Source organism: Lates calcarifer, linkage group LG10 (genome assembly GCF_001640805.2).
Source record: "Lates calcarifer isolate ASB-BC8 linkage group LG10, TLL_Latcal_v3, whole genome shotgun sequence".
Classification (NCBI taxonomy): domain Eukaryota; kingdom Metazoa; phylum Chordata; class Actinopteri; family Centropomidae; genus Lates; species Lates calcarifer.
This window is the reverse complement of record NC_066842.1, coordinates 10,242,333-10,260,902: the sequence shown is the minus strand read 5'-3', so window position 1 is coordinate 10,260,902 and position 18,570 is coordinate 10,242,333. Positions and strand designations below refer to the sequence as shown.

Sequence of the window (18,570 nt, the reverse complement as noted above, 5' to 3'; positions counted from 1 at the left end):
CTGCGATGCCTTCAGTGACAGATGAAACTCTAGGAGAAGAAGTGGATAGGAAACACAAATCCCTACTCCAACTTTCAGGATGAGATGGAGTGAGGCCTGGCATGTAAAGGAAACAGAACCAGAGTATCAGCACAAGAAGCCCAAATATTCAACGCTGAATGGCGAGGAGGTGTCTGATGAGTGACCCGGAGAGCTGCAGGGTGACTTTATCTGACACCAGCCTGAGGGCCCAAGCACAGATCACATTATTGTTCATGTCAGTTTGTGCATACATAGAACAGAGAGGAAAATCAGTTTGTATAGACTGACTGGCAGCTCGATAACGATACATGTGCAGGTGCATGTGATTCTCTCTCATCGTCTCTCACCTGCGCTTTGAACAACATAGGATATTAAACTGTGCTGATTCAGTCTGGCTTTGAGGAAACTCTGACAGGCCACTCAGCTAACACAAGGAGCAGTCTTCTTAGAACTGGGTGTTAAAAACACATCTCTCCTTCTCTCTGTAAAATCACATGGACACTGCAAACAAGTTCAATATGAGCAATGCTGTTTCTCCAAAGAATCTGTTACCTTCAGCTAAGCTCTCACACATTCTTTTTTATCTAATTTTTTGGAAGTGTGTGTCTTTGTTGTTTTAAATTAAAGGAAAAGACACAGATGAGATTCTTCTAACTCGCAGCATCTCAAGTGGCCATTATCTGGATACTGGACAATGGCAGTGGCAGTTATTTCTTTGCCTCTAGTGTATTTCCATTCTTTGCTTCGGAGCCCTCAGGGTCAGCTGCTCGCTGGAGAGAGTGCTGGCTGCCACTTAGTTTAGTCTGGGTGACACTCAGGAGGCCTGGTGCCACTTTTTTTACAATCATGCTTTGTCACTGCGGGGGAGAGACAAAAGGTACTGCTCGCTTATCAGCCGTGACGTCAGCTCCTTGCACAGAGCTGCGACTCTAAATGTGGAATATTGACCAGAGTCCTCTCCGCGGGGACATTGTTTCAGGCACAGAGTGGCATCGGTTTGAAGAGAGCTGTGGGAAAATGAACTACAGCAAGACTAATAACAACAACACAAACTTACTGCAATACAACTGCCTGCCTGCGTTATCCAGAAAATATTGAACCTAAACTCGAGTTGTGGGTGACTGTGCTCGTTCATGTCACAACCAGCAACTGAAGCTGAGGATCAGAATTGAAAATCAATAGCAGGCCTCATTCCATTGCATGTGCAAATGTGTGCTTCCAGGATCTCACGTACACTTTCCTGTGGTTGTTACATCATCAGACACACTCATGAGGAAAAAGTCATCGATAAATATAGGCGATGATTAATAAAGTGCACAACAAACACATGGATTATCCTGTGTGTATTGCTGTTTGCTTGTGCAGCAGCTGTTATTTCCCTCTACCATCTTTACTCAAATAAATATTGGTGTTACTAAGCCCACTCAACATTTAGAGATAAGTTCTCGGGTTAAAGTTGTCAGCTACTGCTAAGATAGTCTTTGATGGAAACAGATGATGAGAAGTGGGTCTGTGGTGCTGATGTTGGTGACTCACTGGCTGCTCTAAAACCTCTGGTCCCAACACTTCACCCACAGCAGCTGCTCCCTCTGCCGTGGGTGCCTCTCAACTGCATTTAGCAGAAGGTTAACTCCACTGCAGTAAATGATCAGTTCAGGACACGGCTGCCAGAGCACAGCACTACAGCAGAGACACATCGACAGGCAAACATTAGAGTTTTCTCAGTCTTTCATCCAACAGCCATCAGTCCATCTGTGTACAACATCATTCATCCTAAGATCCTTTATTAACCTCACGCTTCTATATCATGCAGCATTTAAAGGATGATAGAACATTAAAAAACAGGCTGCTGTATCTCTGGCCCACCCCAGTATTAGCAACATATGATGCCCTTTTTAGTAATTTTACAAAAAATAAATCTTCAACCCTTTACATATTTACAATAATGCAATCAAAACAAGTTGTAGGTACTTTTGTAAAATCCATTTTGACCTTTTTAGAAGTTACTGAAATTATATTAATTTGCATGTCAATAAAGCTGGGGGATCACATACTATCCACACACTCTGATCGCTGCAATATGGATTTATTAAGTCAAGCTTTCTGACAGCTTGCCTCAATATATGAATATTGCAATGACTGCAGCGTGCAGATGTGTTTTCTAAAAAGACAAAGAGTCTCGGCTCCAGCACCTTCAACAGACTTTTATTTGATCGGCAGTGATCTTTGTTTATTAGAGAAACAGATTGCAAAACCAGTGGACAAAATTGTTGCAGCAGAGGCAGAGATATTCTTTTAGTCCCAAGCAGTTCCAAAAACACTGAAATCCAACACTTTCCCTTATAAAACTCAAGCTTTTTTCAGACCCTTCCTGTCTGTTAAGTGCCCACATCTTTTATATTCCACTTCAGTTTGTGACACAAGCTGGTTGTAAATTTTAACTCTCAAGCTGAGTTGTTCTTCATGTGTTAAATCAGTGGAACAACCGGATTTTATTCTCTCTATGTGATCTCAGTACACGACCAAAACTGCACCAAACCAACAATAAAAACCAAAGAGCTCACACCTTACAGACAGTAAACAGGGGTCTATTTTATTTTGAACGAGTCTTTTAATTAATGCATTTCAAGTACTCCAAAAATTACATCTCTTTGCACAATACAATTTGAAATTTTTTTTTTTTAGTAAAAATGTTCAAAGTGAACAAAAATTTCCGATACTGTATAAAACACAGTGAACATTAAAATCAGACAGTAGTATTACTTTTTAATCTTGTGTTCTTTCGGCCTACATCACCTACAACATTTCAACTCAATTTGGACATTTTCAGTGCACGTTTATCTAAAAACTTTACCAAGACTACGAAATTAAAAAGAAAGTAAATTTTACAGGCATTATTCTTCTGCTCTTCTACCCAAACCATGCCACAGGATAACGAAGACAAAAATGAGAATGTAACATTAACTCCATCACACTGAACTTGTTTTTACCATTGATGATGGTGGAGAAAAGTATCATAAGCAAACTCCAGTTCAACTAGCACATATAAGAACATAAATAACTTAGAGGAGAGGAAAGTTTGTCACATATGAACATCTTTGAACAACTTACTCTGGAATTAGAATACAAAAAATGAAACAGATGTATCAAAATGTAATTTTCATTTTCAAATGAAATGCAAATTTTCGAAGTACTGTACAAGTTTACATGTAAATTCTTCAGGCCCAACAGGTGTGATCAGGGGCCTAGACGATGAAATTTAAAAAGAGCTCCATTTTTGTACAGACACGAGAAGTTGTAGCAACTGCTGACCTGCCCAATTCATCTGCCATGTGAAGTAAATTGTTGACCGTGAGACACATTTCTTTTTAATGTCCCCTCCAGAGCACAGGTGTGATTATTACGACCATCAGGACAGTGTTGTTAGATATTAGTTGAGACTAGTATTGCATGCATTTAAAAACAATGCCACGATAAAAGAAAGTCAGAGCAGAAAAAAAACATCCTTTGCTGAATATATAATGCAAAATCCTGCACTTTATTTGTCTGTGCAAATCGTTCCCCCCTGCTGAACTCTTTTGGTGGGTAAAATGTTTGCATCATAAATAAATCATGGGATTTTGCATAATACATCATGACCAGATTTATCAAATCCTCTCGTTTAGTGATGTCATTTTTCAAAACGTCCCTCATGCTTTGCTGCAGTGTGAGGGGAAAAAAAAAACACCTGAGGTGAAACAATCCCCACAAAAACAATCTCATGTCCTTCATTTCTTCCATCTAAAGTGGCTCCAGAAACCTTCTACAGGTGCTTCCTGTGTTTTATTAAACCTGTGCACAAAGATCAGCTTTATAAAGGTTTATGGCACGCTGATGTAAACTCACACTGAGGCCTGCACTCATGAGCTCTTAAGGGGATTCAGTCCATGATGTGATCTGACCAGAGGAGAAATTGCAGAAAACAAAACGAACAGCCGCTTGTCTCCTGTGAAACTAGTGAACACACTGAAGAACGTGTTAGTGAATAGTGTTGACAATACTGTCGCGTTACACCGCTCCTTCCACTTGTTTTAAGACTAACATTAATAGCTGTCAAAGTAAATAGTGTTGAGTGACATACAAATATTACAGACCTTGGTCAATTAATAGTCACATTTAATAAATGTGTCTGCATGCCCACATTGAAAAGTCCTTAAGATTCGCTATCTTGAAGAATAATAGAATGATTTAATCTTACATATTTTTTTTGTACATCCACACCGGAGTCATTTTTAAATTTATTTCCACACTCATGTAAACTAACTCTGTAACATGATACACTCTCATTTCTAAACTAAGCCACAGCATCCTTCACTTTCCCTTGTTTTCATATCTGAACAGGTAGAATCATCATAAGCTTCAGTTAGTGGTTATTCGTTCTTCATTATCAAAAACAAATCAGTAAAGACAATTAAAAGGTGTACCAAACTAGGTGATCTTCCCTTTCTGTTCCCATGACTCTGTACCTCATCTAGCTTGTTACGCAACATGAGAAAAACATGATGTTAGCGAGACAATAAAAAAAAAAAAATGAAGAAAAAGGGACCTTGAACAAAGAAGGCCTAAAATGTGGGATATGGTGACCTTGTTCAAATTTGAAACCTAGCAGTCTAAAAGTGAAAGAGATCCACCTGACTGGACGACTGACGAAGAGAACTCAATGGCCTCGAATCCTCAACCGCAACGTCCAAGGAACTCCTCACGACCATCATTCCTTCATTTATGTGTTAAGAGTCCTGAGAGCACTAACCAAAAAATAAAAGAAAAAAAGTGAAGAATTACACATTTACAGTAGAAGAAATAGTTTGTTTTCACTTATGATACACTAAATATGTACAGTCACATGCAGAAAGGACTGTCTGCACGAGAGACCGGAGCCTGTGTCTTTTGCCATTATGACATGTGTAAATCACAAAAGTGCCGCAAAATCCCCTCTGAGTGTCTCTCATTTCTGGCTTGAATGGCGAAAAGAAAAGCACGGAACAATTCACCAGCAGCCACGGGTGTGTCACTCAAGAAGACATTGCAATAGAACAAAAAAAACACATCACAGAATGTACTAAAGCTACAGATGATTCCTTAACTCCTTGGCACTCCTTCAAAAAAAAAAAAAAAAAAAAAAGAAGAAAGAAAAAAAGAAAAAGAAAAAAAAAAAAAAAGGTGGAAAAAGATGCTAGATCGCACTGCATTGGAAATGGCTGATGGTCGAGTCCACTCCACAAAGAGCCAATTAAGTTGCTAGATAGTGTTTTTCTCTTTTCCACGTGTCTGTTTTTGTCTGTAGATGGAGGATATGATGGTGACTAACAACCATGTCAGGCTTTTCTTTGGATGGAGTGACGCTTTTGTTTCCCACTGTAGGCACAAGGAGGAGCCAAGGCATTGGGGGGAAGGTGGGGGGACGAGGTGCGGGGGTCTCAGCGTCTCATCTGGCCCATCTGATAGTTCTCTCTGGGCTGACGGTGGTGCCTCTGGGGCTGCGCCTGCCGCTGAGGCTGCCTCTGGGCTTGCCGCTGGCCCCCGTGTCCTCCATGGCCGCCGTGCCCTCCGTGGCCGCCGTGCTGGTGGGAGTGCGGGTGCTGAGACTGGTGCTGCACCTGGGAACTAGCATGCTGCTGTGCTCGCCGCCTCTTCAAAGTACCTGCCGGGAGAAAGTTTTTAGGTGAGTGTGTTAAAAGTCAGACAATAAGATCGATAGTGTACTCCAAACGAAATCTGTTTCATTTAGTGTCATTCTCCTTTTGAGGATAGAACTGGAGGAAATGTTCCCAACTCCCAAAGATCCAAAAACAAGATCTATTAATTTACTGCATCCACAACAGACAGAGGTATTTGTGGCTTGTATCTGTTGGGAAGAAACAACCCAACCATATTAAGACTATAGAAATAAATCATATGACACTGTTGACACTCACAGGCATTAGTGTATTAGGGTCTCTGGCTAACAGGCACACATGTGCTGATAAAAGATACTTAATTTTGATTGCAAAGATGCCTTTCTTTTGAAATAAAAACTTTAAATAAATTTAGATATCAAGTATAACACTGAATGTTTTGAAGCTGTTGGGAAAAGTTGTGACCTTTGTGATACTTAATCACACACTGTTTATAATTATAAGTAGAGGAATTTGAGCTTATTCCAATGCAACATTCATCTTGTCTCTATACACACTAGTAGTCTGACAAATAAAGGCAATACATTAACTCCTGTTATCTCAGTATTTGGTGTAAGATCATAGCTACAGTGAGACCTGGTTAAAATATCTGTATTTCTACAGTCTTTCTATTTATTGAAGAATGTAAACAGTTTAAACAGATTTATGTTTCATATTAAAAATAAAGTAGTACATCACCACCCACAAAACAACAACCACATAAACACAAAAAGACAAAACAAACAAGAACATAGTGGCAAGTAATGCACTATATAGTCTGTAATATACATACAACATGCCAACTAGAAAAATCATTAATCATTAAGCTCATTACTCTCAGTAGGTAGGGTATTAGTGTGCATGTAATTGTATTTGTTCTAAGTGTGTCAGCTTATTATAATAAGCCTCTTTTCCTCGTGTATCACAAAACTTTCTCTGTAAACCTCTGGACTTACCTGGAAGTGGTTTAGGAGGGGGGAGTTTGGGGTTACTGCTCGGTGTGTGCACACTACAGATCTTAATGAAGCCAGCCATGAGCATGATGAGGGCGATACCCATCAACAACACTGCCCACCAATGGGCCTAGAGAAGAAAATCAAAACACAATCAATACAAAGACACGTCATAATAATAATAACTTATCACCTGCTGAGAATCAAGAAGTTGACACATACCACAATCCACTCTGCAATGTTCTCATAGAGCTCTGGGTTGAAGATAGCCTTCTTTAGCCTGGCAAGGGGTCCGTCTGCATCAACCAGACGGCACTTCATGAACACGTCACAGTAGCCCTTGAAGTCGTTGCAAGGCGAGCCGGCAGGCAGCGTGGTCACCTTCTTATTGAAGAAACGAGCCAGGCGCTCTGATCCGGTGCTGCTGCATGTGTTGGGATTCACTGAGGAGAAGGATCACATTCGCATCACAAAGACCAGATCTCAAGTGTATTTTATTTTTAAGAAAAATCTGTTATCAAGGTGGGAAAAGGGTAAATGACTCACTCTTCTCCATGCAGCATACGTGGCAAAGCTCAGTCTCATCCTTGCCATCTTGGCTGGCACAGGTGCACGCCTCAAGCCCATACTTCTCACAGATGGAGCCAGAGCAGCCCTGCGGGGGAGGAGCATGAGGACAGGCGAGATCAGACACTGACTGGTATGAATATGAAGTTGCTATAACAACCAGTTCTTCCAGGTGTGAAGTCTTCAGCCACTCACCCCGTTGAGGCAGACTTGAGTCTCTCCGTGGCAGGCGGTGAAGTTGGCCTTGGGCTCAGATGTGGGGCATTGGGCACTGACTCCGTTACACATGCCCTGGTGAGCACACTCTGACTCCTCTCTGCACTTGTCATTGCGACCCTTATGAGTGCACTCGGCAGTACAACAAGGACCCTGGCTGGGACTGGAGAGGGAAGAGACAAGTGTTGTGTCAAGACTGATCACAAATGAGCTGGCTTCTGTATTAAGCATTAAAATGTTCAAGCAAACAAAAACTACATAAAAACAACAACATCGGCATCTACCTGCAGACTCTGTTGGGCTTTAATTTGCACTTCTTGTTGTCAGGCTGATTGGCATCATAGCAACACTGGTCCCTGCACTGATCGCTGTAGCCACAGTCACACTCCTCTCCGGGCTCCACCAGGCCGTTACCACAGATGGGCTGGCCAGACTCTGTTTGGGGAAGAAAGAATAAACATTGAGTGTCGTCCCAAAGAACTATAAACTTTGTTTCATACTCTTCTTGCTCAGAGGGCTCAACGTGTATGAAGCATCAGACATTTACTATGAAATCTATCTTATTACAAAACCAAACTAATGCATTTTTTGTAAGACAGTAAATTGCAGCAATAACAGGAAAACAAAATCAGTGTTTAAATTTTTGTTCAAATAGAAACAGACCACAGAGAGCCCAATGCAGCATTAAACCCAAACAAACACTCTCATTAGTCTGTTGGTGGAAAAGCAGAAATATCAGGCAGTACAAGTGTACCAAGACATTTCTTGGAAGCCAACATGCATATCTAATATTTTCCCACTAATATCAGCCAAGATATGCTTGAGACTGCATGTGCAGAACTGATAAGGCTTTGTAGACATGCCAGTCTTATGGTTGAGTAATTGAATGTTGCTGTTGAAAGTTGCACTAAGTGATACAAAAAAGAAGAAAAAACACATCACAAATAGCACGGCCTGCCAAATACTGTCAGTAAAAATAATACTGGACTGATGCCAGTTTTTGATTTTCAATGCCATGGTGCATTTTTAGTTACATGGATTAACTCTCCAGGCATCACTGGGGTTAAAAATCTCCTACACTCCACAGTGTGGGTAAAACTCAGAACAATATTGTAGTTTCCATTTAGATGTCTGAAACAAAGCTTAGTATGGATAGTTACAGGAAATTAAAAGTCCAAGGTGGAGCACAAAAAGGAAGGCATACCAACAAAGCAGTTGCTCCTCTTTTTTTCCAGCACCTGACTGATGTTACGAACACTACAGATGGAGAACTTATTGTTGTTGAGCTTGTCTCCCGATGTAGCTCTTGCATACATGATATAATTGCCCTTCTCCTTCTTGTCTTGGCTCTTGGATTCTCCTGGGGTGCACTCAGATCCAGAGTCATGCTGAGAGTGAGAAAAAAAGAAAGAAAAAAAAAAATCACAGGTTAAAAGAAGAAGGGACAAAGTGTGCGAGCCCCTAATAAATTCTTTCTCACTGTGCATAAATGTGGAACATCTAAGTAACTCACCGGGGAGCCAAAGTTGTGTCCTACTTCATGTGCAAAAGTGATATGGGAGACTTTTGGAGGTACGTGGGAGGCATAGTTCTGTACTGTGATTATACCAGTGTTGAGAGACTTCTTTTTTCCGTCTGAGTACAGCTTGCTTTTTTCACAGATGCCTCCGGAGCTCCCTGAGAAAGAAAAGCACAGGTTGGAACAAACCCTCTTCTAAAGCACAGCTAAAAAACATGAAGGATTTTGCTCATTAAGGAGGGGAAATCTGATTACTGTCATGACTAGTATTCATTATTCCCTCCTAGAATTATCTCATATTCAGGCAAGATTGGGTGATAACGTGCCTACAACATTGCACAAAGAAAGAAAGAATGTAATATGTTATATAATGGTTTAAAACCCGCATCTGTTTGTTAGGAGTTTATTCATATCTTGTTTTAAAAATAGGATCAACTGTTTGCGGTTGCTGATCACTGATATGCTGACTTGTCTTTTAGTACCTGAGGGGGCCCCCACCCAGGCCAAACCCAACACTCCATCATCAAAGTCTCTGTCGGTGAAAACATAAGCCAAGCAGTAGTCGTCATGGTTCTGCTCAGAGTTAAGCTCCAGGAACTTCTCCACACCAATGTTGGCAAAGCGGAACGGGTTGGACCTGTCCCTCTCATCATTGGTGGTGTTTATCTGAGAGGGAGGATGACGACGAGTTCAGAGGCAAAGGCAGTGATCACATATAAAGTGTAAACTTGAATCAGTAAAAGACTTACCCTGATCCTTTTCACCATGAAGCTGATGTTGCGAATGCCCATGAAGTCTGTGCCCTGATAGATGGCATCAATGGCCTTGACATGACTGGAGATCTGAAACAGAGAAGTAACACACAACATTAGATATAAAATCTTTGGCTGTGAGGGTCTAAACACAGGTTTAACAGCCTGTTGACTATACAGGCAACATCACGCAGTCAGATTCAGATTGCAAGTATAACAAAACACCAAATGTATAGTATATGTGTAAATAAGACTATATTTCATCTTGTATTTGAGTAGTAATGACACTTTTTGCAAAAATATTAAAGCAACAGTTTTACATTTTGATAAATACGCTTATTGGCTTTCTTGCCATGAGTTAGCTGCAGAGGATGATACCACTCTCATAACTGCAAAATAAATATGAAGCTACTACCAGCAGACAGTTAGCTTACCTTAGCATACAGACTGGAAACAGGAGGATTACAGGTAATTAACACACTTTATCTCCTACATAGATATTCACCATCTCATCAATCTCTTGGCAAGAACATGAGTATTTTTTTTTACAACAAACTATTCCTTTAACATACAATTCTTTCACTGAAATTATACTTTCATGGACATTTGCTATTTGTTGCTATTTTTTGTGTACGTCCAGGCTAAGAAATTTAAATTCCAAACAGTAAACCAGACATTACTGAATTAAAACCTAGAGTGAACCCTAGAGTGATTTTTTGTTGTTTTTGTTGCTCTGTTCTAAGTGTTATGAGTCACCCTTGCACTGAATCAGAGGTGTTATTATTCCGATACTAATTAGCCTTTACACTTTATACTAATTTGCCGTTTCTGCTGGTTAAAAATGAGCCTCTGCACCAACATCACCAGACGAAAAATCCTGCATACTCACTGTGTAAAATTAAATTTTAACAGCACCGCAGTAGCATGAGTCAAGTGAGCGACACTGACTGTGTATTACCTGAGCAATTACAGCCTCTCTGGTCTTGTAGTACTTGTAGAAGAGGTGGTCGGTCTGAATGAAAAGCTGGCAGGTGTTCTTCTCAGCCTGAGCCATTCTCTTCTTCCTCAGCAGCACAGGGTCATTGGAGCCTGCCTCAGTGTGGAGCTCCTAGTGTGAGCAGCACAGGAGATGGAGAGAAGGAAATAGATGGTTAAATAAAACATATATATAGCATTTTCAACCAAACAGTGGCTAAATAAATAATGCCCAGTATTTTTAGGCTGTAGTTTTTCAGCTGCAGTATGTTGATGGCCTGCAACTGCGCTGAGGATCATTTACTTCTTATGTCACATACGAAGATATGGTGGGGAAAATAGTGAAGGAATAATAGGAACAGAAGCACATTAAACATCCAATTAAAGGAATGATTTGGTTTTGGGCAAATTCATTTTTTCAAAAGCACAGACTGACAACCACTGTGTGCCTATTTCATGTTCTGTGTAGTTTTGCATAGCCCCAGTTTTTGTCTCATGTATTACCATTACAGTCAGGAAGCTAAGCATCTGATTGTAAAATAAATACCAGTAATAGACTAAAATATAGTAGTAGTAGTAATAGTTTTTAAATGCTGGAGGTTATGTCTTGCTCTTTTTGTAAAACACAAGCAAACTGAAAATCTATTGGAAAGAAGCTGCAGTATCTATCAATACACTTTATTTTTGATTCATGTGGTATAAATTGAACAAGGACATGTCATTTTTGGCAAGCATCTTTAATTGGATTTAAAAAAGGGGAACAATTTCAGAATGGGTTTAAAAGTCTTTTTTGGCTGGGAGGATTCTGTAAATACCTTCAGAACGGCAGTAAGTGTTGTTAAATGGCTTTCCTGGATTTTTCAAAGATCACTGCGTGGTTATTTTCCAGAAAATTGGATGCTTAGCGCTGTGACTTTAACGTAATGATACTACATGGGAGGTACAAACTGGGGCTAGTTTTATGAGATACTGGACAGTGTGATTAATGCAACTTTCCTTAGTTTATGGAAAACTATGAGATTAGTAAAAAATACAACCTCTCTTACAATGGCTGATCTACCTAAATTCTAATTTACATATTTATAGCATGTAATTCTACAGTTTAAAGAGAAATTACATTATGTCAAACCTCAAATCCACCTCCTTTATAAATGAGCATACACCCTAACAGGTCATATTAATATGCTTTTGGGAAAAGTAATTCCAAACATAATGTAACTGCTACTATATGTGCATTGTATTGTATTTATGTGTGAAAAATATTTGTTGAGTGGGTTTGACAAGTTAACAATACAAGTTTAATTGGACAGGTATACTTGTTCAATATTGTGTGGCGAGGAGCAGTAATGTCACTTCTTCATAGAGTGTGAACATCAAATATCAAAAAAATGGGAATAAATGGGAATAATACTCCGTTGGACGCTTGCTATTTGTTGTGTATTTCCAGGCTCTGGGTTTAAAATTTCAAACAGGAAACCAGGCATTACTGAGTACAACCCTACTTTAGACTGAAGTATCCTGCTATTGAGATGAGCTTCTAATTTATTGTGCAGACATCCATTAATTAAGTTGAGATAGGCTGTTCTCACCAGTCAATAAAACTTCAAACTGCACAGAGACTTGAAAAAAGGCCCCTATGGGCGTCTCTGACCCTGAGTAGGAAGAAAAAATGTGAACTTTCCTCAAAAACCAAACAATCTTTTTCCTTCACACTGTGAGGGTTTATGGTGGTGCATGGTGAAGTTCACCTTGGGTGGTTCCTCAACAGCAGAGGCTTGGTACTTCTTCATCCTCTCAAACACTGAGCTATCAGCACAGCCTCCCTCTGGGCCATACTTGTGCGGATAGTCTGAGTGAGAGAGGCAGACACAACACTGTTAGGATTATGGGAGACAATGTTAGCTACTTAACCCCCTGAGTCACTCTATTTCTGGCGCTATTCATGATCAGCTAATGGATGTACTTACACGCCACTTGAGCCTAGCTTTGCTGTGTGAGCCATTACTTTCCTGTCTCTCTCATTAGCAATTCTTCTCACATTTCTGTTTAATTTGCCCCTCAGCTACATACTATATGTACACAGATGATGTAAAATTATGGGGTGCCAGTGCAGTGAAGTGTACTTGGTGTTCACTATCAGTACCAACATTGTAAAGACTGCTTAAATGAGCTGGTAGCCCAAGAGAAAGATCGTGTTACTCAGCTAATTAGCACCCCCAGGTATCTCTGCTCCCTGGTGGGGGTGGGGGTGGGGGAATCACACTAGTCTGCTTCCATCAGCTCAACTACCCTAACCTTGCACTTTCCCGATCACACATTTACATATGCATGTGTGCATGCAATTACACATACCCGATAATTACATGAAAACAGGCTGTCAAAGTATTTGTGTAACTGAGGTTGCTGGGGACTTACGTATATCGTCCTCGTGGTAGATGACGGAGTGGAAGGGCACATCTTTGCCCTCCAGGTATCTCTCAGCAGGCTCCACATAGTATGTGCCATGGTAGCTCTGAATGAAGCCTTCAAACTTACCATCCACAATGGAGCCATGAGTCAGGGTACCTTTCTCACCTGGGAACCCAAATTACAGGAGGTGTAGGTGTCAGCAGAGTCACACAAGATCAGGCATTCATATTTCAAAAAACACGATGAACAACAAAATGCCTAGGGCTACATTACTGCTTTCAATTGATTTAAATTAGAAGCACAGTCTCACCATAGATTTCTCCAGTGTAGATATGAGAGGTATCATATGGAATCTCTTCTCCTGAAACTTCTAGCTTTAAATCTTGGGCAAACAAGGTGGTATCCCTCTTCATTCTTAAATTAAAATGCCTGAAATCAAAGACATAAAAAGCTATACAACACGGGACAACTGTGTTCTCTATATAGCAAGACGTTTGTTTCCTCAATGTCCCAAAACTGTCTGCTGCTGATGTATTCATGTCACAGAGTATGAGCCTATAGATTTGGATGTGGATCTGAATTTGGCTGCACTTTAGGGGGTAAGCAATATTCCTCCAGCCTTTGAGAAAAAGGAAAATGCAAATGAAATGGGGAAAAGGGTGAAAGCAAGGGCATGGTTTGGCAGAGAGAAAAACATCTGAGCTGCTTTCTGTTGCAGAAGGGGAAACTGGAGCCTTTATCTTTTAAGAAAGGGAGCAGAAAATTAGGACATCTTGAAACAATGCTGCTTTTGATTGAACATATGGTAAGGAAACAAAGATGTTACAGTAAATCATGATTTTCATGTAACACCTACACAGTGCTCTAACGGTATGTTTGCATTGTGTGTAAGTTACTGTTCTCTAGGTCAGTATACAGCAGCTCAATCAACTGCAAGAAAATTTTGATGTAAAACTTGACGTGATGGCACATAAATCTTGACCTATATGTGTACGGTATCTATTGAATCATGGCTGTTCATGTCTCAGGGGGTAAAGTGTAGAGTGCACAGAGATCAGAGAGCAGAAAAATATCAGCTATTTCAGAAATATTTTGACATTTTGTTCAAATCAGGCAAAGGGAAGGTGGAGGGTGCCGCAAATTAAATGTAAGAATTTGAGTTGTGTCTCTAGCTTTGTTATGAAGTCAAGAGGAAAAGAGGCTGACACATTCCTGCTTTTCAAAGGAACAGATATCTTCCTTCCATGTGCTTGTTTGCACAGCTCTTATCGTTCTCTTCCCTATTAAGCAGCATCAGAGTTTGGGAACAGCAGGCCCTGCTACAGGCAGGATGATAAACAGCCTTTGCCAAGCTCCCAGCCAGATGGTCTTGACTTTGTCATGGAGAGTGTGGACACTTTCTATCAAACAACACCACCTCTTCAAAATGCTGGATGAGGAACCATGCCAAGGACTACTATACATGGATCCATCCACCCAAGCATCCTCTATACCTTGAGGGGGCTCCCACCCAGGTATCAAATGTATGGAAACACCCCGGGAACACCTGATCCATTAAAGGCCTAACTAACATACAGACAACCACGTTCACAGGTTCTACTTCACCTGACATGCATGTATTTAGGATATGACAGGAAATCCGAACAAACCCAAACTAGGGTTGCAACGATTAATAATTTTAATAAAGTTCTTGATGAATCTCCTGATTAAGCTTCTAAACTAAAACAACAAATATCTGTTATGATTATATAAAGCCAAAGTTTTTGTCTTCAGACTTCTTATTTTGTCCAGCCAACAGTCCCAAAAGTATTAGTTTACACAAAAGACCAAGAAAAGGAGCAAATCCTCACAACTGACAAGCTGGATATAGGAAATGTCTGGTATTACTGTTAGCTTGAATGACTGGCCAGTTAATTTTCTGTCCATCTATGAATTGAATAATTGTTTTAGTGCCAATAAACCAATATAGAAACTAAAAAGAAAAAAATGGGCTGAGATATTAAATCCTTCCTCGTCGCAGAGTCAAAGTGTCACTCCTGACCAGGTCTATGATTTCATAAAAAGGGATTAGATGTAAATAACTTTCAATCACTCTGCATATCTCTGCTACAGCTGACCTCCACCTTTATTCATAAACAATGCAGACATATGGGATGAGCTTTGCAAGTAAATAAACGGACAGGTAAATAAGGAGATAGATGATGAGACATAAACATAGAGATGTAGACAGAATTTCCCTTTGGGTTAATATCTGGGAAAAAAAAAAGACAAACCTTCCATGGGCATGAAAATCTAAATGGAGGAACTTGTCTTCATGAGAGAGTGCCCTCTTGGCCCTCTGATGCTTGCTGTGCACAAGCTCTGTGTCGTAGGACAGGCCTTCATAGTGACGGATGTATTTGTTTAAGGGATTTCTGTAGTGTCCTGTTTGAAAAGAACAGAGGAACTCCTGTTACCAACAAAAAACAAGGAAAATCCAACCCTTATCAAATCCTATGAAACGAATTCCCTTACTCAATCTGAGAAAATGACAACACGTCATCCCAGATGCATGGATAAAACCTGTCATTTATTCTATGTTTTATACGTATGCACAATGCATAATCAAAACTAATGTGGGTATGGTTTATGTTTGTGCCTCAGAGTTCATTACACAGAGAATTTAACTTAAGGAAAAGTAACATAAAAATATACCCATAAAAGACAAAAACATACATGCAAACATTAATTCTGGGAATAAAACACTAACATGTTAATCACATCGGCCACTCTTACTGTGAGACACTTGTTTTGTATGTGAAATAATATATTTCAAGCATTAGATATGTTGACTTAAATCTCTGAAGTGATGTTACAGTGTGAGAGCTATGTTTCAGAGTAAATAACTGAGGCATGGTACATGTTAGGATAATTGGCGCCCAAAAAAAACAGATGATCAGGCAGATATTTGACAGGCAGGGGGATTAAAATGATGGAAACTGACAGCAAACCAGCATGGTCTGTGTTTTAAAATCCAGCTAAATCTATTTAAGTCAAATGGATGCCAGTTTTGGAGCTGTGCTTAACAACAGCCCCCAGCGTCACAGCATAATTATTTTGCCACCAGAAGAGTGGGTGGTGGGCTCGAAGGAAAAAAATTCTCGACCACCTCCACCCATTTTACCAACTGCTTCACACTCAAAAGCATACTGACAAACTCCATTTCAAGAGAACACAGTAATTTTGTTAAGGCCGTTTGAGCCCTTCTGAAAGTTACTTCTACCTAGATCTTTGCCCCATAACATAAACCAAACGAGAGTATTTTCAGTAAATGCAGTATATGTAATTAGTACTCTCTGACAGGTAATTATGCCCGACTGGTGAGCCATAAATTACAGGATTCACTGCAACTATGTAACAAAGATGAGTAAGTAGACCAGGCTTCAGCAGTCATGTGCATTATGAAATATTTAAGTGCTAACATTAAATTTTTCATTGAGGTGACTATGAGAAGTGAAAGCCGCGACTGTTCTGAAATACGTTAATTCCTCAAGGCCTACGGCAAATAAGACAGTAAACACTGAGTAAACACAAGGATCCCTGATTCCTACATTTCTGTGATCATACAAACCATGCGAAATAGTCAAAAACACCAACACAAATCAACATAATGTTTATAAAATAATGTTGTGAAGCACAATCACACACATCTTTTTACGTTAATTTCATCACACGAAATGGGCCAATTAGTGAAACAACAGTAATTACTACTTTTGACAGGGATCCAATTTGAGGTGAAAACTATATGGACTGCGAATGATTAATATGGAGTAAATAAAAGTACTAGTAGACATCATTTCATGTCGCTATACTACATTAAAAACCACAACAGGAGCATATAAAGCAATTGTATGATTCCATAGGTTCGACAGTCAATACAGCATTTTATAGGAAAGTAATTTTGCCTCAAAAAAATAATACAGGATAATTATTTTGTAAATATCTAATCCAAAGTTATTGCAGCTAGCGGTACGTTAAATGGGAAAATAGTGAGAAAAGCTTAACACACAGCACTGACCAGCTGCAAAACAGAAAACAAAACAATGCCAGCAAACCTGAAAAGTCATGTCATGTAAATTGCTACCGCTGGTCTGGTTCAGGTAACATAATGTTAAAGGCTAAACTTAGTATTTTTGACAAAATTGTCAGTGTTAGCGGCTAAAGTGTTAGCTAGCACAAAGCTAACGGTCCGTTAAACCAGTCGGCATCTCCATCTTCTCATAACAATGGCTGTCGGCGCTGCTCGCACGATAACAACAATACCGACCAAAACCTGACAATAAAAACCGTGACAACACACAGAAACAACACAGCAGTGTCGCTTTATTTAAATCAACTGCACGAATCCGAGTCAGCTTTTGCGCTATGTAGCATTTGTTGGCTAGAAGTAAGACGGCAAAAAGGGTGCAGTCCTCTTCACAACAAGCAGGCCCCGCTGATCCCTCCTGTTAGCTAACGTGCTACCAACCTTTCTGCTCCTCTCAGCCGCCGCTTCATGGATTCAACAGAGCGAACAAGGTTTTATCTGAAAATGCCTCACTCACCTTGGGTGTAGTTTAGTAAGTACACGAAGAGGAAAACTTTAAGAAGAAGCATATCTGATAAATCCATTGTTAGAGCATTGATGCCGTTTTCACTTTATTGTCCTACTTAGATAGGCGCAGACGCCCTGTGTGTTTATTGCAGCTTCCTCTCATCGCCTCCTCTCTCTCTTGCGCACTGACGTCAGACGCAGGGCAGCTTGGCATCCCTTCCCCCCAAACGCTTCCATGATCCAGGCCTGCAAGCCCCCACAGCTCCGACTGCGCCTGGGGGTCATGTAATGAATGCAATGTATGCATCTTTTTCCACCATTACAGACACATTCAAAATGAGGAACAGAAAAACCAAAGTATATTTTAATATTTATGTGTCGATATTATCACATCCCAACAATTCTTATATTTTTACAGTGTGGATAGAACATTTACTCAAGTTATGTACTAATTGTACTAATGCACAGTTTTGAGGTACAGTTACTTTACTTGAGTATTTAAGTTTATGCTGCTTTATACCTGTACGTCATTACAGTTAAGAAGAAATATTGTACATCACATTTAATTTTAAGTTATTAGTAGTTACCTTGATTTTATATACAAAACATTATTATTATTATGTTCTGTTATTATGGATTAAAGGCCCTGCAAAGAGTTGTGTGAAGCCCTGTTAGGATGATTTACATGAGGGTACCATGTACTAATAAAAATGATCATCTAACCTGTCTCACAACAAAACTAACAGGAAAGCCCCAAAGTCACCCATTAGTTTTCATCTTCTTACACAAAATAATAACTTGTTTGCACAAATTATTACCTTGTCCGCAAAAGATTAAAGAAGCATCATCTTTCGTAACCTTGAGGACTCCACAGTTTAACAATCTGTATAGG

General features: G+C 39.9%; 1 protein-coding gene across 1 annotated transcript; it reads right to left on the bottom strand.

Moving 5' to 3' along the window:
* Positions 1–2,593: 2,593 nt before the first annotated feature.
* LOC108876711 (disintegrin and metalloproteinase domain-containing protein 10) lies at positions 2,594–17,887 on the bottom strand. The gene is made up of 16 exons (XM_018666395.2): positions 17,689–17,887; positions 15,379–15,529; positions 13,416–13,534; positions 13,112–13,270; positions 12,445–12,545; positions 10,680–10,829; positions 9,719–9,811; positions 9,452–9,635; positions 8,964–9,127; positions 8,655–8,838; positions 7,735–7,885; positions 7,430–7,613; positions 7,214–7,322; positions 6,890–7,110; positions 6,671–6,797; positions 2,594–5,701 (listed from the first exon to the last, which is right to left on the bottom strand). Exons 1-16 carry the CDS (start codon positions 17,753–17,755, stop codon positions 5,478–5,480), a joined length of 2,388 nt encoding a protein of 795 aa, XP_018521911.1. The 5' UTR covers positions 17,756–17,887; the 3' UTR covers positions 2,594–5,477.
* Between the last annotated feature and the right edge of the window lie 683 nt (positions 17,888–18,570).